This window comes from Hippichthys cyanospilos, chromosome 3, assembly GCF_059441005.1.
Source record: "Hippichthys cyanospilos isolate Australia breed blue-spotted pipefish chromosome 3, RoL_Hcya_1.0, whole genome shotgun sequence".
Lineage (NCBI taxonomy): Eukaryota > Metazoa > Chordata > Actinopteri > Syngnathiformes > Syngnathidae > Hippichthys > Hippichthys cyanospilos.
This window is the reverse complement of record NC_142371.1, coordinates 17,053,659-17,077,672: the sequence shown is the minus strand read 5'-3', so window position 1 is coordinate 17,077,672 and position 24,014 is coordinate 17,053,659. Positions and strand designations below refer to the sequence as shown.

At 45.0% G+C, this 24,014-nt stretch overlaps 1 protein-coding gene across 1 annotated transcript in view; it reads right to left on the bottom strand.

The window, feature by feature from the left end:
* The window catches only part of cadm4 (cell adhesion molecule 4), a 159,046-nt gene extending 136,076 nt beyond the window's left edge, over positions 1 to 22,970 (bottom strand). The window contains exon 1 of the mRNA XM_088411163.1: positions 22,720 to 22,970. Coding sequence (XP_088267289.1) covers positions 22,720 to 22,792 — 73 coding nt within the window. The 5' untranslated portion in view covers positions 22,793 to 22,970. The remainder of the gene's footprint in view (positions 1 to 22,719) is intronic.
* Between the last annotated feature and the right edge of the window lie 1,044 nt (positions 22,971 to 24,014).

The following is a 24,014-nucleotide window of genomic DNA, read 5'->3' as shown; positions in this document are numbered from 1 at the left end:
CTTTTTTTTTTTTTTGGGGGGGGGGGGGGGGGGGGACCCATCTTTGTAATGTTTCAAAATGGCAAAAAAACGCTGACTTTTGTGCACGGCGCCACTCACCTCCACAAAATCACCCACGCGAAACGCATTCATACACTCCAATGAAAAGGCTGGCGGAAAGACGCGCAGGCAAAACCGTCTCTCGTCTCATTTATTAGACGCTAAGAGCCTTTTTTTTTTCATTTTTGGTTTCAACCCTTTCCAAGGTCCATCCCGCAGGCGCATTTGGGACAAGGCTCTTATATTTGATAACCAAAACTGGAATGACGGCAATTTAGGATTACACGTTTTACCTTCAAAGTATTAGGAATAATTCATAGTGAAAATAAAAAAGGAGAAAAGCATGCTCCAGGCTAATAATGTAGCATTTTTTTTTGCTTCGGGGTATTGACCAGCTCAGTGATTCTTCGAGGAAAAAGCCCCATTTCTTTTCAAAATGAAGAGCAAACTAATTGGAACATGAAGCAACTTCTTGCTCGATTGCTCTAATTGTTATCATTTTCATGAATATGCTTACTCATAAATGTACGCCCTTGAAAATATGCTCAGGCGTGCTTGGATGCCTAAAGCGAATAACATTTTTTTCCCCGTGCTTTTTAATGCTTTGACCGGAAAAGTACATTTTTCTTTTCAAATTAAGAGCAAATTAATTGAAACAAAGTTATTTCTTGCTCATTTGCTATAATTCCGCTTTTGATCAATATACTTGTATGCTAAACGCTAACGAAATAGCATTTTTTCCCATAACGCTACGGAGCATTTACTACGGTAGTGATTTTCAAATGGGGGTACATGCTGCAAATTTAAAGGGGACATGAGATGTGGAAGTGTCTCAAAACAGAACTTTTTGTTTTCAAAAAAACCCGCGAAATGATTTCGTAAAGAATAAAAATGAGCTGATTTTTTTCAATAAATGAAAATCTGGAAATATATGATTGATACAAATGTGAAAAAAAATAATTAAGTGTATGCAATATTTTGCAAATTAGCCACAAACACAGTTTTACATCAAGTTATTTTATGGTTCAGTTAATTTGCTCTTAATTTGCAAAGAAAAATGAAGTGCCTCTGTTGTGGCATAAAAACACTTTACGAGTAATTAAATGTGTGCAATGTTTTACAAATTAGTCACTAGCACAGTTTTGCAGTAAGTTTTTTTAACGGTCCAATTAACTTGCTCTTAATTTGAAAAGAAAAATGAAGAGAATAATAAATCTGAAGTCGCTGTTTTAAAGTTACACAAATATTTGTGATTTTATTGGTCCGGCCCAATTGGGATGATGTCACAGTGATGTCATCATCTGAACTTGCTCCAAAAAGAATGCAGGTTGCAAAATTGGGGCCAGCCGGCCGCAAAGCTTTTTTTTTTTTTTTTTTTTTTTTTCTCTGACGGCAATCCGGCGACGGGAGCGATAGCATCGCGGCGGGAACACCAGCTTGGGGCCGCGTCCGATTGGAGCCCTTTAATCTTTCCATCACATCACACACGGCGAGTGGGTCTTTTCGCAATCTCTGCAAAGAGCTCCACATCACTTCACTTAAATGCCTGATAAAAAGTTGACCTGCAAAATATTATTCGCTACACGTGCATTTACGTCTTGTTTCTACATCAAATTATTCACTTGTTTTTCTCTTGATTATTGGGTTTTGGTTTGTTTTTTTGAACAAAAGCTGAGCACTATTTTTTTTTAAAGCACGAATTTTCTTTTCAAATTAAAAGCAAATTAATTGGACAATGAAATAACTTACCGCCAAAATGTGTGTCAGTGACTAATTTGCAAAACATTACAGAAATTCAATGTTATTTTTTTAATCTCATTTACCGGTGTTTTTATGCCACGACAGAAAGGCTTCATTTTTCTTTTCAAATGAAGAACAAATTAATTGGAGCATAAAATAAATCTTGACTAATTTGCAAAACATTGTAGGAATTGAATTGTTAAGTTTTAATCTCATTTCCCGGTCATTTTTATGCCACGATAGAAGCGCTTCATTTTTCTTTTCAAATTAAATTTGCCAAAATTCCAAATCAGCCCATTTTCAAGTCTTTGATTTTTACAATGACTCAAAATAATGAAGCATCCTGCCACTTTTACAAAATCTCAATGAAACAATTTAGCCGACGTTTTTACAGCGACAAATTCATCACGTTAATTCATCGTATCGCCCAGCCCTTCCAAATATTGTATAAAAAAAATACTCTAAAAACAGAGCGCAAGCTCCCATCGTGATCAAAATCGGTGACGGCGCCCGGAAAATCCCGAACGGGAGAAAAAAAAAGAAAAAAAAAAAACCCTTCGGCGGGACTCCAAGAAGAACTTTTTCGTCGGAGGCGCCGCAATGCGGCGTTAAATCATCAGCGCGCGATATTACATCGCGCGCCGAGACGTTTGAGGGCGGGGCAAGTACGGCGGGCGTCCCGGGTCAACCCCGACTCAGAGACCGCGCCTCCTCGGCAACGGGCTCTTTATCGCGCTGTGATGAATACGCGGGCCGTAAAAGCCGATCGCCGCGGGCGAAGGGAGCGAGACGAGCAAATGACAAACAAGAGCTAACGCGGCGCGCTTTAACGGGCCGGCCCGTAAAAAAAAAAAAAAAAAAAAAAAAAAAAAGATCCCTTCCCGCCTTTTATTGCATCCCGTTTAGACTAATACGACTTTTTGTCACACTTTTGATTTGCGCCCCCGGGTGGCAAATCTGTTTGCGCTTTGGCGCGCAATAAGCCTCGTTAAAGACACGGCAAGCTAATAAAAGCGGCGGCGCGTCAAGGTAGCCCGGTCCCGCCGTTTTCACCTTGCGCGATGTCCACTTAAGACCCTTATCGATTCCGGCCCGTCGCCGTCCGGAATACAAAGCTTGTTTATGCGCAAGCGATTAAAGCCACCTTATGCAGATTTGATTTTTTTTTCTTTTTTTTTCCCAGCATCCTGCTTGAGGTGAAACTGCGCAGGACGGACAGCTAACACGGCCTTTTCTTTTTAATACTGTAACTCCCCGATTAACTACCCCAGCTGACTTCAGACGCCCCCAAGCGGTTCCCGGCCAATGGCGGGGCGCGCAGAGACCAACGAGCGTTCGCGAGGCGGTTCCCGGCCAACGGCGGGGCGCGCACAGACCAACGAGCATTCGCGCACCCGCTCGCACCTAAGGACAATTTTTATGTATGCGCGCATTCGGAGCGTGGCCGGCGAGAACCCGCGCGGGCTCGGGGAGAACAAGCAAACTCCGCAACCCGGATTCAAAGCGGGCCACGTGCTAACCGCGTCCGAGAGATACATAAATCTGGCTTTCCTGAACAATAGCATCTCTAATGCTTGAAGTTGAAGTTGAGCTTTTTTCTTTGGCCCCGCGCCAAACGGCTCCTAAACGCGGGCCCCCGGGGACCGGGAAAAAATCAGAGGGCACACGAGTCGGCCCCAGGAGAAAAAGGGGACTTGATAGCGTCCGGCCTGCGCAAAGATGGAACAAAAGCCTCTGACGGATAGGGGCTAAGAGGGACGCCGGGGAAGGAAAACGCTGATAAATTCATAAGTGGGCGAGACGGCGAGAGAGAGAGAAAAAAAAGTCGCGGTGACATAGAAACAAAAAAAAAAAAAAAAGAATAAAAGATGGAGGAGCAGACGGATGGAACGAAAACGGCAGAAGCAGAGGTGAGGGAGACAGCTGCTGGAAGCATCCCAATCCCCGTGTGTGCCTTTTTGCGCGTGCGTCTTTAAATTGCCTGCAGTTATCAAGTCCGGCTCGGCGCGATGACGTTAATGCGGCATTTCCGCGCATTCTCACCAGAATTTATTAGAAAAGGTACACCGGAAAAAAAACCATATTACCGTCATAACAATTTCCCCGCGAGACTGGAGGAAAACGGCACAATAAGCCGACGCCGGAGTTAATTACATTGAAGACGATCGCTTAATAATCAATTCGCGGCCGTTTCATTCGCCGCGCGATCACATTTCTATTTCAAAATCCCAGACTTCCGCAAAGGATGGTGTCAGATTTCAAACGGGGTTCCGTAGTTATCAGCAAATCAATTTTTATGCGATGCAAGGCTGTGAAACGCCGGCGCTTTCTTTTCAAATTGAGAGTACATGAATTGGAACAAGAACCAACATTGGCCGATAGTGACTCTTTTGCATCATTTTGCATATATTCATCACGGATGTGCAACCGCATTTGCTTCTCAAAATTCTACCCCCCCCAAAAATAAAATAAGATCAAATAAAAAGAATGTGAAAACCAGTACCCAATGTACAGCGGTTCTCAAACGGTGGTATGTGAGATGTTAAAAGAATTGATGTATATATCAGCAAATCAAATTATATGCTTTGTAACGCCGCAATATAAACAGGATCGGATTCTTTTCAAATTAAGAGTAAATGGATTGGAACATGAACCAACTTATGGCTAAATAGTGACTCCTTTGCATAATTTTGCATGAATTTATTATGGACGCACGACCACATTTGTATCTCAAATCACTCATTGTTTTGTGTGCTCCTCTTGGCCACGGGGCAGTAGAACGACTTTCACATGAAAAACAAAATAATGTGAGGATGACAACTTTAAAGCGAACAAGAGAATATTTGCAATTTCAATTTGGAGCCTTGGACTTTCTCAGTTATGCGTGCTCCTCCTGGCCACTTGGGGCGCTATATGGACTATCGCGCGAAAAACAAAACAATGTCAGAATTTTAACATTAAAGTGAAAATTGAGAATAGTCCGTTCTGACTTTTTTTGTTTTTTTATAATGACAGCTTTGGACGTTCTCATTGTGCCCCTCCTGGCCACTTGGGGCAGCGCAAAACAAAATCTCAGCTTTCATCGCGCCATCGACTGCCGCGTCTTCCCGAGCCGCCGTGGTTTCGGGGAGGAGTTAGATGGGATGGTTTCCCGTCCCTGGCTTCTCGCTCGCCCGTCGGTCGGTCGGTCGGTCGCCCCCGGCCGTTCCGCGCCACTTTACGAACGGACGAGCGGGAAAAAAAAAGCGTCGCTGGCCACCTAGCCGGCAGCGTGATTGAGTGCGGCGGGCGGGCGGGCAGGCGCCAGCGTCGCCGTATCTTTGCTGCCGTGTTTATGGCTTCTTTCACCTTGCCGGTAATTGAGTCGCTTGGCCGTGCCAAATATCTAGTCAGATAGGCCCGTGTGTGTGTGTGTGTGTGTGTGTGTGTGTGTGTGTGCGTTACTACGCAGTTGACTGACGGGCTAGACGACTCCATTCAGCAAATTTGGCGCTAACCCAGCGGAAGTTTTTCTTCCCATTCAGACTTTTGATGCTAACTGTTAGCATGCCAGAGGCGATTTGCATGACTTGTTAGCATTTAGCTACGTGGTAGTTTTGACAAGGCTAAGTGATTTAACGACGTTAACCGTTAGCATGCCAGAGGCGATTTGCATGACTTGTTAGCATTTAGCTACGTGGTAGTTTTGACAAGGCTAAGTGATTTAACGACGTTAACCGTTAGCATGCCAGAGGCGATTCGCATGACTTGTTAGCATTTAGCTACGTGGTAGTTTTGACAAGGCTAAGGGATTTAACGACAACGTTAACCGTTAGCATGCCAGAGGCGATTTGCTTGACTTGTTAGCATTTAGCTACGTGGTAGTTTTGACAAGGCAAAGTGATTCAACGACACGTTTTTAATGTTAGCTTTTAGAGAAAAAAAGAATACTTGAAATCTTGATTTGCAATTGTGATGTGAAGTCAGAATTGTGAGGACGCAGGCAGATTTCACACTTTGAAGCGGGAATTTTGACTTGATTCACAGATTTCTGTTTTCTTTTCTCTGGAAGTCTGGATTCTGTGTTTAATGTGAAAATTCTGAGAAAAAGTGTGTACTTTGAAGTAAAAAAAAGTCTGTCTTGATTCTTTTTGACCGAAATCTGACAGTGATCATTCTAAATTCAAAGTGAAAATGATCACTTCTCATGTAATATCATTTCTTTCATTTGCGGGTTTTGGAAATGAACAATCATTTCATTTATTCCTCTTGAACGAAAATCTTACACACTGTCCCTTAAGATTGCGTAAGAATGAGCCAAAGTGGGCAGACAATGAACACATTAAGTATTTGTAGGATTTTTTTTTTAAATGAATAAAATAAAATTCATACCAAATTGAACGTAATGATTAAAATGGATCATTCTATAATCTGGTCGTCAAATCATCTTATAATAATGAAAAATTGAAAGTGTCTTTTTTCACTCCATTTGCATACGGCTTTTGACAGCTTCCATTCCCACTATTTGTTTTCCTTCCTTCCTTGAACTTGATTTCCTCAGTCAATTTCCTTCATTTTTTTTATTTTTTTTTATCTCATTGCTTTTTTTTGTGTGTGTGGGCGGCGGGGATGCTGACGTGTGCGCTTTTCTGCCACGTTGCAACATTGTGGAGGCGGAGGCTCGCTTCGACTTGAGGGAGCCCCCTCGTCCTATCCCCCCCCCCAGCGTGCTCCGCCCCCCCCCCCCCGGCTCACCTGCCGCATAACTTTGACTTCTTGCCGTTATTTGCAGTAAAGGAGGTCCCCGGCAGGCCCTTTGGATTCCCCGGCCCGCTTCCCCGATGGCCGGCATCTCACATCTCGTTCCTCCTCCGCTTTTTTCCGCCTCGGCCCTCAAGGCGCTTTACATATCTCCGATTTAAGGAAGTGGCGACGCTACGCAAAACTCTTTTCAAGAGACGGCGTGAAAGATTTCCAGCGTTTTTCACGACGGTCGGCAGGAGGTGCTGCATTTACCGCGTTTCCAGCTATGACAAAGATGGCCGCCTCCGGGGAAGAAGTCACGGCCGGGGGCCTCCGTTCAGTGGGCCCCGCGCAGGGGCCCGTCTCAAATGAGTGAGGCGGAGGACAAACACAAAGGAGTGCGGAGACTCCATTTTTGAGACACAAGTGAAGCGTTTCCTCATCTGAGTTTCCAGCAGTGCGCGGTTCGCAATCGGCGGCCATTTGGAAAACACCAAACTGTGCGGTACACCGCCAATTGAAACGGGGTGTCAAACATACGGCCCCCGGGCCGGTTCTGGCCCGCAAACGGGTTTAATCCGGTCCGCGAGATGATTGAAGTACGTTCTGTAATGTTTCATTATTAATAGTAATGCTAACGTTTTATGATTAATAGTGATATTGTACTAAATTGGACAGTATTAAAAAAATAATAAATCTGAAGTTGCTGTTTTAAAGTTAGATAAATCAGGGTTTTATTGGTCTGGCCCACATGAGAATAGATTTTCATCTATGTCTTGATGCAGCGAAACAATGGAAAGCGCCACCGATCACAAACGGTGGAGCAACACTTGTCGACAGACATATCAAAATTCACGTGTATACATTTGACTTTTTCCGAAATAAAAATTTAACAAATTTCAATATAATCTTGAGTAAATCACATTATTAGTGTAAGATGTAAATTCTTCGATTCTTCTTTGTTCAACGCTCCGATTACAGGACGACGTTCCCTCGGCGGCATGTCGGCTGCAGCTCGTGAACAATTGGCCAAACGGACGATTATTGTATCAACCATTTACAGAAATGTGTCATTATTTACGACACATCTTTTTTTTCCTAGCACAAAAAAACATCCGTATGGGTCGGGCCCTTCAGCTCACACCCAGACTTGCTTACGTCAAACCACAACAGCAGGCCCCGCCTCTTAAAGGTAAAGTACTCAAGTGCATAGACACTACGATTCACGTTTTATTATGCAAAAATAAAAAAGCGGTTTAATAGGTTTTTGTGTTTTGTTAACACATTCACTCCCACAGACGTTTTTTTTTTTCTGATATATGACATAATTTATAGGAATCGATAATTACTGTCACTGTTTTTATTTTTTTGGGGGGGGGTTATGTGGGATAACCAAGCGTGCAGCGGTATGTTAAATATGTAAATAAATGATTTTTTGAGAGATTTTTTGTCGGCAGGACAAATTTGAAGCGACGGCAGCTTTCTGCGTCTCATCCCACGCGCTAATCCGGGGTTAGCCAAACGGCAAGACTGGCGCGGCGTCGCCGAGGGTGTCCCCCGAGAGCCCGTAAAAGCGCCCGCATGCAAATTCATGCGGCCCACGCCGCCGCGCGTCCTCCGCTCCTCCCGCAATAATAAGGCCCCGTGATTTATACATCAGTCATCTTTTGGGATCAACCTGCTTCCTAATTACCGATGTTTTATGTTTGTTTTTAATTCCACCCCCGCTAAGCTCGTAAATCGCTTCTCCCGAGGCGCCGCGCTGCTACCTGAGCCTTGTAAATGGAGACTGTCACATTACTAAAACTCAGAGACGGATGCCAAAACAGGAAGATGGCGGAAAAAAAAAAAAAAAAAACATTCGACGACTGGCCGAACTCAGCTTTGGTTAAAAAAAAAAAGACCATGTATCGTAAGGCGTTTTGGTTTGTTTGGTTTTTTTGTTTTGTTTTGCAAAAAAGCAGTAAAATGCTGAATGGGTGCTTTGAAGACAACGCAAAATGACGTCTTTGGTATTGAATGGATTAACTTGTTAACTAAATAATTTTTCACAATTAATAGCTAAAACTGCATTGAGCGATTGACGACATCACACATGCTGAAAGCTCAGGTAACAACCAATCATGATTCAGTTTGTAACTATCACATGACCAACAGGCGATCCATGATTGGTCACTACTTGAGCCTTTTTCTTTTTAAAAACTCTTTTAGTACCGGTGTAATTTTTAGGCATTTCTTTAGGCTACCTCCTGAAAACATTTGCAAAAAATATATAAATACGTACCTGGGATTGAATGTTTTGACTTTTAAAGACGTAAAATTAGGTCTTTGGTATTGAATGGATTGATTTGTTAACCAAATTATTTTTTAAGGATGCTTTTCCACTTGCTGAAGACCTAAAATGACATCACAGGTCACATCCAATCACAACTCAGCTTGTGAATGCCACATGACCAAACGGTGAGCAACAATTGGTTGTTCCACAGCCTTTAGCGCGTGATGTCATTTTCGGCTGACGGCAAGTAGAAAAATATCTTTCTAAAGCTATTAATTACACGTAAAAATAGTGATCAAATCACGTATTGAGAAATTTAAGTGAACTTATTCAACTCTTTATGCACAAGTTATGGATGCTGAGTTTAAGGGTTTATTTCTCATCTTGAATGATTAAGGAAAATTTTACTTTTGGGCCTTATGGCCCAAGCCTAACTCCGACTACAGTGTATTTTTTTTGTGTCATGAAAAGTTATGTAGTGCAAATCGAGTGGTGCGCCCCATGGTAGCCATTTCGGCCCTCGCGACGAGGGCAAAAAAAAAAAAGAAGCGGATCCCCCCCAGCGCTCACTTTTATTAGCTTCTCTGGCAATAAAAGCTTTGCGACTATAGGCCCAGCCAAGAAATGGCGGCGCCCTGCGGCGTGCACCGTGGGACAAAATGTTGCCATTTAACTCATTCACTCCCAAAAACGCTTGAAAATATATACTGTAATAACTTAATCATACCTAACTTATTCAATGCCGGGCAGGGATTTTCCCGTTTTTAAAGAGTCCGGACATTATATCCCAGAGTCATGAATCGATACTTAAGTATCTGGGAATGGATGTCCGGACTTTGAAACGTGAAAATACGTTCCCGGCATACGATGATTTAATAACCATTCTTCAGATATTTTCAAACTCAACTTTTTCTTTAGTTTCTGATTGCTCATTAATAAAGTTCCACTGACTTATCAGATTGTTTTGTTGCCTTTCCCTTTAGCACGGCTCCATCTAGCGGTTGCAGGAGGCAACCCCAGCCACGGCTGTAGCTTCTATTCTACGAGCCTTATAAAGCGGCGCGCTCTATACATGGAAAGAGTTTGAAAACGGGCCATTCGTTGAAGGCGCGCCTTATAATCCGGCGCGGAAAATACGGTGAATAAAAAAGTACTCGATGCCTTTGGAGGTAAACCTGAGCGCGAAAACCCCGCCCCCGCCCGCCGGCTTCCCCGCGCACAGCTCAATCGGCCAGCGCGGCGTCAAAGCCGTCCGGCGCTGGCTCCCCGATAACGTTATTAGCCCCGACAGATGGACCCGGGCGATAGCGCGGCGGGGACACGGCTCCGAGCCGCCGCCCCGCTCAACGAGGGAGGCCGAGCGGAACCGAGCGCTTTGCGGCACCAAATTTCCACGCGGCAATGTAGCGCGGCCTTATCGCGGCAACGGCAGCATCAAATATCAATATTGGCACCATTTAATGCCCGGGCTTTTGTACTTTACGACGATGATGCATTACCGTCACGCCGCGCGTCTCGCCAAACGATAAAAAGTGTTTATTAGCTGGCGTTTGTAACGATCGGCCGCTCGTTTTGCCTCGATAAAGTGTAAACGGCCCGCGGATTAGGAGTTAACGGCCCTCCGGCCGGCCCTTTGCTCCCGAGCTTATCCACACCGGGATCGCGCGCCGTACCCGTAATACAAAAGCAGAGCCCGATCCATTCGATTCAACTGCCCCAATGATATTAACAGTAATAATGACATTATTTACGTATTACTATTCTTACAAATATTCATTTTGAATGCGTTTGAATGTGTTCTGCATGAGTATGAAATGGCCAGAAATTGTCTAGAAAAGTGTAGTAAAAAGGAAAATCCCCACCAAACGGACTTTTTTTTTGTTTGTAAAAATATTACAACATTCCGCAGTACAAAGGATGAGAAAATGAATCCTCTTGTGTTTTTTTCTCCTCTTGGTTTACTGATAAAGGCACGTGAAATGGAAACGTATGAAGTTCCCTTTGGATCCATTAAAACAAGAATGCCATCTAGCGTAGCAAAAAAATATGAACAAAATATCAAAAGCGCCTCATGAGGCTTCATTGTCCCGAAACGCTAAGGACTAATCATTAAAGTCATCCATTTTTGCAACTTTCCATAACCTTGCTCCTCAATATGGCGCCTAATCTGAATATGTTGCAAAAAGATTACAATTAACCGCGCGTGCACACATTTGTGACCCCGCCTTGACCCCCGCCGGGGCCCCAGCTGCGCGGGACAAAATGCATCCTGGGGATAGTAATCCGCCGCATCCCCCCCAAGGTCGTTTGCCCAAACAATCTCAGCGCTCGCCGCGTTACCGCCGTCAGTTGTTGGCCTCGGCCGTTTGCAGGCAAAGGTGTAGTCAATCTCAAGTCAAAAGATAAAAGAGGCCGACGGCGAGTGTTTCGGGCCTTTCCGTCTTCTTCGCCGCAGGGGGGTCTTTGATACCTGCCAATTTTGGTTTTTTTTCTCCACCGGAATTGTTTTCATGCGCCGCTAATGAATTGGCTCTAATGAATGCTTGTTTGTGGTTGGGTAATGAAGTGGATGAAAGAGCACTTCTCGCCTAGCCTGTGAAAAAAAAAAAAAAAGCCAGAGAAAGTCAAAGAATCCCTGCGACGAGCACCGCCGGCTGGCCGCGTTCAAACAATGGCGAGAGAGGAATTCGCTTTGCTCGTCTGTTCGGATGAAACGATTTTTACCCTTGGTGGACGGTAGCGCCGCTACCCTATTTAGCATATGTGAAAGTGGATGTCGGCTAACGTCTCGGAAAAGAGAACCGGAGAAGGACAAGAATCACACGGAGAAGAATCAGACTGTGAAGACATCAGAGTCTGACATTCGACCAAACAGCAGTATTTTTTTTAATAGTAATATTATTACTTTAATAGTATTTGTCACTTCAATCGAGTACCAGCCATTTGACACATTTAGACACAGGCACACATATAACATATACATATAAACAAATATATATATATATATATATATATATATATATATATATATATATATACACACACACACACACACACACACACACACACACGCCTGTCAACAACGCAACAAGGAAGACACCAACGCTCGACTTGCAAAAGCGAGGCGCCATGTTGGTCGTCATCTTTTGAAGAAAACGCACTTGGAGCTCAAAGACCCGTTTGAAATTACAGCGCGATAGATAATAGCCCGATCGCACTTAAGTCAAGAACAGAGGCAAAAGTAATTGGCCAAAATCACAGCGCTTTATCTCGGTGCCGCGCGGCCCGAATGAATTCGCTACTCGAGAGCCTTCCCCAACCGGAAAACTCCGTCGTCGTCGAGCTCGCCCCGCGAAAAAAATTTCCATCTGATTTCCCCGAAGGCGGCGTTCAGACACGACCGGCGACAATCTCATCAAAGACAAACTATTAGCGCCAACCATCCCTGGAAGGCGGCGGGAAATGCTCGCGCGGGGGTCGCCGGGTGGTAAACCGTCCGAGCTGAAGTATCGTATTAGGTCGGGAAGAAACGGACGGCCTTTGTCCGGACTGCGGCACGGGGGCCATTTGCGGCCCAACCTCAATTTTTTAGCGGCCCTCGGCGTACATTATTGAAAACGTTCTTTTTGCAACGCCATTGGGTGCTGAAAAAGTGGACTCAACTTACTGATAGCGAGTGGATTTTTTCACTCCGATACCACAAGTACAAATACTCCATTTTCGGATAATCGGCGTTGCCAATACCAAGTTCCGACACCACTCTTAATTTTTATGTGAAATTTCGCCTCTACAAAAAAAACAGACATATCATCAAAATATATATATATATATATATATATATATATATATATATATATATATATATATGTGTGTGTGAGTCGCTTGTTACGAGCTTAGTCTATTATTTTCCCAAACCACGGAGAGCCGCACCATAAGGGTGAAAGGGCCGCAGGGTTCCGACCCCCAGTCTAGAATCTTCCCATTGGGGTCTTCCACGAATTCATGTTGTAAACACATCATGTTTATTCAATGTATTCGTTTACTAAATGCTTTCCAAAGCAAGTGTTTTTTTTTGTTTTCCGATGACTTCCAAAGACATCGGAGCGGCGCTTTGCCGAATAAGAGCGAGTCCCCGGTGACCTCATCCATCACGAGCGGCCGGGACTCTCGGAAGCGGCCCCCCGACTGGCCCCTCGCTCCATCTTCATCCCCGGGCATCGCCATCCATCTATCCGCCTCCCCTTCCTTTTCCTTCCAGTCCGCGCTTTTCTTTTTTTCCTGATTTTTTTTTTTTTTTTTTTCATCCGGCAGCCGAAACGCCGCCATTGTTCACCGGTTTGTTGGACTCGACTCTCCCGAGCTTCGGCCTGTTTCCGCTTCACCGGACCGCGACGCCTGGCCCTCGGCGACTCTTACAAGCTCCCCCGGCTTCCTTTATACACTGTCCAGCCGGCCGGCTCCGACCTCATCAGTCCCCGACCGGTCCGGCCTATGCGCCCGCCCGCTCGGACCTCCCGGAGGGCCCGGAGAGAAATTGCCCTTTATCGGATGGCTCTACTTTCTGGTCAGGGATGAGCGCCTCATTACGACTCCCCCCCGCTTCTTCATCCCGCTTGACTAGAAGAGTACACACAGCCCTTCAATTTTCTCAACTGGGCCTTTTCAGCCTAATCGGATTCTCTCGTCCGATCGCGGGAGGTTCGTGGGGGGGTCACCTCGGTTACCGGCAGAGACGGGCGTCACAACAGCGTTAAACAAGCCCCGGGACCAGACGGGAAGACCGAAACATTTACGCCCGACGTCATGGAAACGGGCGGGAAACGCCGAGCCCGTGTTTTATCGGCCAATATTCCCTCGCCTTCGATCTATTCATCTCGGCCGTCGCTCGGCGCCGACCTCCGAATGAAGAGGCCGGGAGGGATTTCGCGTTTACCCGCCACGCACCGGGGCGACGGCTCGGAAGAAAGAGCTTCGCTCGGGGGAGCGGGGGCGAGCGAGCCAGGAAAGAACATGGAGGGAAGATGTGTCGCTTGTGCTCCCAGTACGAAGGAAAAGGTGACTGCGCAAACGGCTCAAACGAGTCCGCCTGTGATTAGAAAAAAAAATAATTCACAGTTATCCTATTTCTCTTTTTTCTCCCCTCATTTTCAACCCCCATATGATGGGGGTATATCTTGAATTTCCTGGCCAAGAGTCAATTAGAGAAAGGATGCAAATTATGTGTGCGTTCATTGCTTACTTGAAACGCACCCCAGAATGCTCTCGTCAACCAGAAATCTGAAGCAAGGAATAAGACAGTGAGCAACGACATAGAAATCTCTGGAAAAGTTAACTGTGCTTTAGCTATGAATGACAAGTAGTGAATTGCACCAACCCATTCTTAGGGGCCTTCATTTTGGGGGAAAAACGGGGTTTTATATTTGGGGAGTTACGGTAATTTTGAAAGGCAGTTGGATGGACAGGTGTCTAACTCCAGTCCTGGGGAAAGTGGCAAAGTTTGAGGGCGAAGGAAGCCGGAGAGAGGACGGAATCGATGGGCGTTGGGACGGGTGGAGGAGAGCCGGCCCGTCTGGGGAACGGAAACGGCGAGGCGATGAGGTGAGGTGAGGTGGCGGCCATAAAGCACGCGTCCACGTTAGCGACGCAACATTTCACCCGTGCGCGATTGAAGCGAGGCTCAATGGAGACGGGGGCTTTCAATTAGCAGCTCGTGTCTGCCGGGGCGCCCGTCAATTACTCAATCTCATCTCTTCGATCCTCCAGGGGGGAGGGGCTTCATCCGAAATCCCCGGCTGGGACGGCCCCCGCTCACGACAAAAAAAAAAAGCATGCCGCGGCTTAACAGTTCAATTTGCTCAGTGACCGAACTCGAAACGCAATTTACTCAAATGTCAAATCAATTTTCTCCATTGAAATGATTCAAAAATCCATTAATCCGTTCAATTGGCCAAAAGAACACCGCCTTACAATTTGGGGAGGGGAACTGTATTGTTTATGGAATCGAACTATAGCTTTAAAGAATATAAAGAAAAAAACTGACATTATAATGTGTAATCATCATGAAATATTCAATCCTAAAAACATATTTTTACATTGTTTTGTGAGTCAACACATTTGAAACACACACTCAGCTATATATATATAACTTATTTTACAAGCGATTGGTTAAAGGAAGTTCTAAAAAGGGCTGGTGAAATAAAATCTTACGAAATGAATGAAATCGAAAATATATCAATATTTTGGTACTTAAGTAGAAAGGTTCTTGATTATTTTAGGCACTCGAAGTACCCAATCAATCAAATAATCGAGTACTAAAGTAATTGATTTGTTAGTTAATAAGTATTTGAGTGACTCTTTAGAAACAAGTTGATTACTAAAGTAATCTATATTGACTACTCTAATATATAACTACTTTAACATAAAAAGTGATTGACGACGTGTGTATCTCATTTTCTTGAGTAATTAATTACCAAGTGTGAATCCATTTAGAACCAGCCATTTTCAGACACTACTGTAGCCAAATACTTGAAAAATATAAACTGTAATTGGCGGAAATAAGGATCTGGGATCAAATGTCTGGACTTTAAAAAAAAACAAAAAAAAACGTATAAATACGTCTTTGGGATTGATTGAGTTAAGGGCCTAGTGGTTTACATCAGGAGCTTCAGTGAGTCGCTCCCTGCGAGTGTTCTTATTCCACATTTGGCCGTTTTTCAAAAAACGAAGTTTGTGACTGCAAAAAAAAAAAAAAAAAATGTTGCCGTGGCAACGCCAAGAAAACAGTGTACATTTATGCATTGGGCTGGCTCATACTCTTAATTTCGAAATGCATCCGTGAGTGCGGCTCGCCTTGCCCATTTGTGAGGGGATGACAGTACTTTCATAGCACTTTTTTTTTTTTTCAACTGCACTCAAATGGCAGCAGAGCTGAATCTTACTCATGTCTCCCATTTTTACTCGCACACACACACACAAACACACAATAAAAGATTGCATCTAAAAACAGGTAGATCACTACTCCATCGTAAAAGTTGAACATGCAAGGGTCCAAGACATTTTCATCCGCACCATAAATCGGGCTTGCAGTCGAACTCTGAAGTCAAATACACAATCCATACATAACTATCTGTGCTTTACGGGGACTTTTTAGTGCTTTTTTTTTTTCTCCGATGAGATGCGGACAAAGAGGTCCTCGGGGTATGTGTGCCGCAATGAAGACGTTTGGGTCTTAACCTTTTTAAAGACGCTCCATTTGAATTTCAAACCTTCGCCTCATTAGCCACGACCATTTCCAATTGGCTGTTATGGACGCAATCCTTCCTCCCTGTAGTTTAGCAAATGAGCAACTGCATGAAAGGTTTGGAGTGTTTGTGCGGGATAACAAATCGTTTCGGGACGTTAGGATCATTTATGGACGCCTGACACAGAGGAAGCGTCCGGTGGAAACGTGAGAACCGCCAACGAAAGTTTTTGCTGCGAGAGGAAGTTGGCTGCTCAGCAAAATACGCCGGAAGAGAAAGGCAAAAAAAATGGGATGTGGTCATTGCAACGACAAAAATACATCAGATACCGATTAGCAGTAGTCAGGATCAATAATCGATATTACGAGCCAAAATATGTGTTTATATATTTGACAATTCTTGGAGAATGGTCAAAATGTTAAATATTTGCACGGCATATCTGAACACAACTGATAAAATCCATTTCCATGACTCATAATGGGGACAAGGCCTGAATAAAATGAGAAAACACGTTGGGTTCAGGTTTTGTTCCCGTTTGCGTCGTCGTCGCGGTCAGCGCGGCGCCGTCTTCGCACGCCCCGGCCCGGGAGGTGACAAGCCCGCCATCGACGGAACGAGCGGCGGGAAAACAAATCCAAATGGCGCGGGACGCTAACGGGGCAGATTAGGAGGCGATCCCGGCAAAAGACGAGGGCGGCGCGGCTAAACGCCGCAGTGAGCAAGCGGGGCGGCGTCTGAGTAATAGAGCCATAAAATGGTCAGGGGGAATTAAGGGCGGCCCGGCCCGGCCCGGCCCGGCCCGAGAGGAGCTGCCAGACTCTGCGGCCGCCTCATGACTTTGGCCCACTTGCAAAACGCGCCAATTTGTTTATGGGGCGCTCGGACGAGCCGGCGGCGCGTCATGACTTGTTCCGATGCCTTGGCTCGATCAAAAGCGCGCGCTTGCGAAAAGGGGCGACTCGCCGCAGTCTCCATGCGGCCTTTCCTTTCCTAGCCTAGCTTATCCTTTCGTTTCTTCCGTGGGCCGTCATCCTTTCCTGTCCTAGCCTTCTTCTCATTTCCTTTTCTTTCCTAAACTTTCATTCGCTTTCCTTTCATAGCGTAGCGTAGCTGAGCCTAGTCTTTCCATGCCTTTCCTTTCCTTTCCTAGCCTTGCCTTGCCTTTCTTTTCCTTTCCTAGCCCAGTAAAATGGAGTCCTTCCTTTCATTTGCTAGCCTAGCCTTTCCTCACTTAGCCTTTCCTTTCCCAACATTTCATTTCCTTGTACAGCCTAGCCTTTCTTTTCCTTTCCTTCCCTTGCCTTTCCTAGCCCAGTAAAATAGCCTTTCCTTTCATTTGCTAGCCTAGCCGCTCCCAGCATTTTCTTTCCTTGTATAGCCTAGCCTTTCCTAAACTTGACATTCCAAGCCAAGCCTTACCTTTCGTAGCCTTGTCTTTCCTTACCTTTCTTAGCCTGTTACTCTTTCCTTTCATTTTCTTTCCTAGCCTAGCCTTTTTTACCTTTACCAGGTTAGCTTATCCTTTCATTGCCATCCTTTTCCTTTCATTTCTTTTTCTTCCCATTCCTTTCCTAGACTAGTCTTTTTCCTTTCCTTTCCAAAGTTAGCTTATCCTTTCCTTTTCTTCTCTTCTTTCCTTCGCTAGCATAGCCTTGCCTTCCCTTTCCTTTCCCTTCCATTCAAAACAAAGTGGTCATCCTCTCCCCAACAGATGCCTTCCCCATCTGCAGTTGAGTAAGTGAATCAAGTGCTGTTTGCATGCTTCAATTTCTCCATATTTTTACCCGAGCATGTGCATGGGGACCCAGCGTTTCCGCCATAATTGCTATTCAAATCTCATCACACGGTAAGCAGAGTGCGCAAGCGAGGTTCAAATATAATGACGCATCGGGGTGTTGGGGGGGGGGGGGGGGGGTGGAACCAACGCTTCTCACTGCAGGCATTCAAACAAACAAATGGAGGTGATTTAACGTGTACAGCGATAAGCCAGGTGCTAATGGAGGCGCGCAATGGTGGGGGAATACAGATGTGGATGTGGGCGGGAGCTATTGAGCGGAGGCGGAGTCTGTGTCATTTGTTTCAGTGCGAGGCAGCCAAATTTTGGCCCCCGGGCTTTGCTGCGCCTCGGGGCCGCCCTTTGGGCACGCTACCAAAGCGCCGGTGCCGCCTCCATCTTGGCGACGCGACTTCCTCCCGCCGCTGTCGTCGCAACGGCTCATTTAGCACAAGCGCTCAAGCGGTTGGTCGTTTATCAGCCGGGGGTTGGAACAAATTCTTTTTGGCTCAATCTGTTTCCATCAACTTTGATGCGGTCCTCCAAATTAATTTGATCAAATCGTAATTTTAAAGAATACGAATTTTGAAAATGAGCTAAACCGTAAACTTGAGCTTTTGGACGATAGTTATCAACTACTTAAATGTGGCATTCAAACACATTATTCGCAAGTAATGAATGGCTATTTTTTTGCACAAGCTAGGCATACGTTTGTTAAAACTGTATATTGTAAAGTGTAACTGAATACCGTGGACACACAAATCTCATGAAGTTTCACAACCTAAGGTTCCAGAGTATGTTTGAGTAAGTTGAGGAGTTCCATTTCGGCAAACTTAGGGCTTTGTCACCATCTTGTGGTTAGAGACCAGCACTATCATGACTACTATAGCAGGATTGTATTCACCCCCAAACAAAAAAAAAAAAAAACATTTGATAAATAAGTCATGAAAAAATACTTTCAAAAATATTGTAAAGGAAATCCACAAATTACCCACAGATTTGCCATTGCGTTTCACAGCGCAATGCCGTCACAAGCTCCGATTGCTTGAAAATGGCTCCGGATCTCGGCCCGGTCCGCCTTCCGAGTCAACGGCTACCAATTAACCCAAACAATGTGCGATTTCAAAAATAGGCAGGCGGCAAAAGCTTGACTCGGCGTTTTAATTTCACACTTGATGAGTAGCCAGACTCTCCGGAGGCCAAAGCATTTGTATACAAGCAATTAAAAAGGACATTTCCATAACACTGTCTTGCCCCTTAAGCGTCGTTGTTACGGCGCCTGCTTCTTTTCATGGACGACACCGACTTGTGTCTTGCTTTGTTTTTTTTTAATGCGTATATGTGAACGGAACAGCGGCGGCGCCACCGGTGGGTGAATTTCCTGTCTGCTCCCCTGGCCGGTACAGATTTTCTTTCTTTGTTTGTTTACAACACGTCGACACGTTATGAAGAGCTATCTGCCGTTTATGTTTCTGTGGTGACAGATTTGATTGATTTTAAATGTGTGACGTTCCGTTTTACGGTGAAAAGCCAAAGGGATGTTGTTGAGTTAGCCGCTTCCTGTTCAGCGCTGCGACGCGCATTCAAACGTTGGCTTATATGAATTCGGTAGAAACCGATTTTGTTCATTGTAGTTTTGACATAAGAGAAGTACCGCACATGGATTGACAAGGTTAAGATAACTAGCGATTAGCACTGAGGTTGTGATTAGCATTTAAGCTAGCGAATAGCACATTAGCTCATAAACGTTAGCGTTCCGTCTACTGTTTATCATAACAAAGTAGCATTTTGTTGTTCCGTATTTGATTTTAAAATAGCATACAGTGACTATATTTTTCTATCGCAATAATTACAAAGATGCGTAATGACGCCACACGGGGCAAAAACGAAGCGCCTCAGATTGCAAATGGGGATGCGTGCGCCCCACTGTTTGAGAACATGGGCCAACGTTTCATTGCGTTTTCCCTCCCTGTCGCTATAAGTAAAAAGACGGCGGGCCTCCGCCGGCCGACACAAGCAATAGCGCCGACGTTTCCCCTCAAGATTGCCTCTGCGCATTTCCTCTCACAAATTCAGCCTTTCCCGCGCCATATCAAAGCATATGATTCACAAAGAGCCCGCCATTATGGAACGATCGCCCCCCACCCCTCACCTCTCGCTGATCCGTTCCGTCCCAGCCCCCCCCCCACCCCGTCAGGAGAGGAGATTAATGACAGTGATCAGGCAGCAACAACCCCCGGCAGAGGTTGCCCGCCGCATTTAAATGCAACACACGGGCAATTTCATAAAAATGGCCACACACACACACACACACACTTTTTGCATGAGACACAAACCCCTCCACTCTCATGCATATAAATCCTCGCCGCATCGCTCTCACACTCTCACACACACACACACACGCGCAGGAGGGGATCAATCAATAAGCAAAGCTATAATAGGGTGCGCTTGGCATCAGAGCGGGTCTCCCACCTGCACAACGGCGGCGTGACGATAAGCAAGCCGGCACTCTCCAAGCAACCCGGGAAAAAAAAAAAAAACAAGCATTAGGAGAACACATTGTATTCCAGTCGCACCGTATTACCGCCGACACGACAGCCGCCGTGTGCGTCAACAAAAACAAAACACAGCAGCCTATCATCCCATCACTAGAAAATGGACGTAGCGGATTTTCCGCACTATGAAGCGCACCTAAAAGCCATCTATTTGTGCAAAAGCGTCTTATAAGCCAGTGCGCCTTATACAGCACATAAACTGTGAAAAAATGATCTATACTGTACAGTGTGTGTATATAAATAGATATGCGCCTTATAATCTGTAAAATGTTGCAGAAAATACGGTACTTTTCATCACCTCCTGCTCGTGTTTGCGCACTGACTTCAGCAGTCTGTTGCTAGCAAAAACAGCAGCACCCGCAAAGATACACGACAATAACAAATATAAAGCAAACGTGTGTATCTGTTAAAGGGTGTCAATTTTTGAAACAGTTTTGAAATTGAACTTCAAAGATGTGTTCGCTAAGAGTTTTAAAAATACGTACAGTATTGGAAAAATACAAAGGATTATGCATACACTGAGTAAGAGCTTGTATAAAAGTTCATAAGTTACCTGTGAAAAATAAGAATCATGAATGTGTTTGTATATATGTACATATATGCATCTGTGTGTATACGTAGATATGCAGTACAAACAGTATATATTTATACAGAATTCCAACTGTATACATGAACAACATTAGGAGTTTATCTATACGAACAGAAAGGAGGAAATAGCTTGAAAATAGCGCTGTATCCTCACCCAGTCTACTTTCCGAGTCAACAATTACCAATTAACCCAAGCAACTCATTCACAGATAGATTCCAACATTATGCAGATAGCTAAAAAAAAAATGACTTGGCGTTCCAATTTCACACTGGTTGGGTAGCCAGACACTGTCAAGGCCAAACCATTTGTGTACAAGTCATTTGCATAACAGCGCCTTGCCCCTGAAGCGCCGTCGGAACGGCGCCGTCTTCTTTTTTTCCAATGACGAAAAATACATTTCTACCTCAAATAAATCAGTTTAAAACACAGTCGTCAACGCCAAGGCTCGGGGGTCCGATCCGGTCGGCCACGTCATGTAAATTTTGACTTCTTCAAGTGTTTGACTAAAAAAAAAAACACACACATTTGTCGTCAAGTTGTCGTCATCTTTAAAATGTTACTGGCCTCTGCTTCAAAGTCTAGACAAATGTTCAAAGACCATGCTCTACTTCAAATAAAAAAATAGCAATTTTTGGATCAAATTAATCTCACCCCAAAAAATGTTATTGCAGTAGATTGCTCGCTATGGCATTAGCGACTTTGCTGCTATCGTTAGCTGTGGATGCTTCGCATTTACTGTATATGGTAGGCTAAACATAAACAAAGGGTTTCCTCGGGTTTAGTTCAGCAGAGTTTTGTGGTGGTTCGCTATATTAGAGTCGTTGTTATTGTTTGCAGTGGGTGCGTTGCATTGATGTGGTAGACTAAACTCAAGCTGCTTTTTTTCCAAGCCAGCTCATTCTTAACAAAAAAAAGTTTATCATTATTTGTTGTTATTATAAGCTGAAGGGGCTTTGCATTTATGTGATAGGCTTAACTTAAACACCGGGTTCAGTTCATCAGAAAGTTTTGCAATTTTAATGCATTTTAATGATTTTCTGCTGCATAACACGTGATGATCTACCAAAGGATTTAATTGGGCGATGAACTTGTGGCGGTGTACGCAGGTGACAGGTCACGTGACGATCACAACGGATGACATCTATTGTTCTTGCCCAGTTTTTCGAATGTTTCCAACATTAGGCGGCAAAACGGACGTCTGCTGTTGACGGACTGACGATCGGCGCGTCAGTACCAGCGGACAGCCCACCTCTAAGAATCATCATACCGAAAGCGTGCATTGAGAAATGAAAAATGAGATGAAAACACTGAGACGAATCCGGCACAACCATCTCATAGTGTCCGGTTGGCCAAATTATCCGAAGCTGACAGCTGTCAACTACGAGACCGGCGTGCCATCACAAGCGGTAGCCCGGCGATGCAAAACAACTCAGCACATGGCAAAACGTGCAAGTCCGAGCCGAACCAAGGGAGCCGAACCGAGCTTCGGAACGACAGGCGCGGGGCAGCCCGCGGAAGGTGCAGCCCGCGGAAGGTGCAGCCCGCGGAAGGTGCAGCCCGCGGAAGGTGCAGCCCGCGGAAGGTGCAGCCCGCGGAAGGTGCACCCCGAATCCCGCGGTGCATGGGAATGACAGAAGCAGCGAGACGGCTCCAAGCTTTCACTTTTTCTTTCGCAAGTCCGAGCGGCCCCGAACACGCCGAGACGAGCGCCCGACTTGGCGCCGTTTCGATCGCCGACGCAAAGTTGAACGCGAAAGAGCTCGTAAATCAAGACAGCGTCTTACCGGCGGGCGCCAGGCAAACCACGGCGATGGCGACGAGGGGGACGCCGTACTTCCACGCGGACGCGAGCGCCATGCTCCGGTATTCCTGTCGTCGTCTTGCTCTTGCTTCTTCTTCTTGGGTTTTGTTTTGTTTTTCTGGTCGTGGTAATTCCTCCCGGTTTCTTCTTGGACGGGACTCGTCCGGGAACACGCGCTCGTCGCCTCTCGCTTCTGCTGGGCTGGCGCGCACTCGCGGTGTGCGCGTGCGTAGAGAAGTTGAGCGCGCGTTCGCCCGTCTTGTGCTCGCGCACGCCCACGCCCACGCCCACTTTCTCCCCGTGTCAACAAGCCGAACGAGGGAGCGGAACCCGGGGCCGGTTTTTCCTGGTGCTGCTGACTTTGAAGAACGGCGAGGCAGAGGCGGGGAAAAAAAAGATATACAATAACGCCAATCAGTGATTTATTGCCTACACGTGGTGCGATTAAAAAAAACAAAAAAAACATCGTCAACACTTACTACAAGTACTTGTCAACAAGTACTAGATTAATAGAGTAATTGATTACTTTAGGTAATGACATGTTGAAGTAATCAATATTTTTGGGCTATTGAGTATTCACTGAATTGATTCCTTTAGTACTTCAACTCATGTATGCAGTAAAATGCCTTCGGTAATGAATGAGTTAAGAGCCCAAGCACAAAATGGTGGTTTTCGATAACAAAAACTATATGTATCTTTTTTGTTCTGTAGTTTTTTGTCTGCTGTTTTAATGTTTTAAACCAACGTGTTTGACACGTTTTTTTTTTATTCCAAACGTGCATCTTTAACGCCCTCCACAGGCAGCTTTGTGAACAGCATCAGCTCTTAGTTCAGGACGAGGTTCCTCAAATTTGCTGCGACTAAGTAACCCGACCTTGTATTCAAGAAATATGAAAAAAAAACAAAAGGTTTCTATGTATATTTGTATCTTAAGTTATACATTTAATTAATTAGCCTTTCCAAGCCACCGCCGAGCCCATAACCCAAATTATTTGTATTGTATATTAAATTCACTTCCTTGTTGAAATTGAAATAGCATCAACTCATTACAGACCATCACCCCCCACAACACACACAAAAGGGGCGTGGCCACCATTTTTCGAAACTTCATATCGTAGGAAACGCAGGGTCAGTCTTCCAATTCGGACCCCTTGTTGAAGTTCCTTTCCCACAACACCTGCTTGGTTGACCCAGTAGCCCCTGAGGGGTTCAAACAATGGTGGCCACGCCCATTTTTGGTCCAAAAACATTCAAATTCGGTGCGGCGTAGCTCCAAAA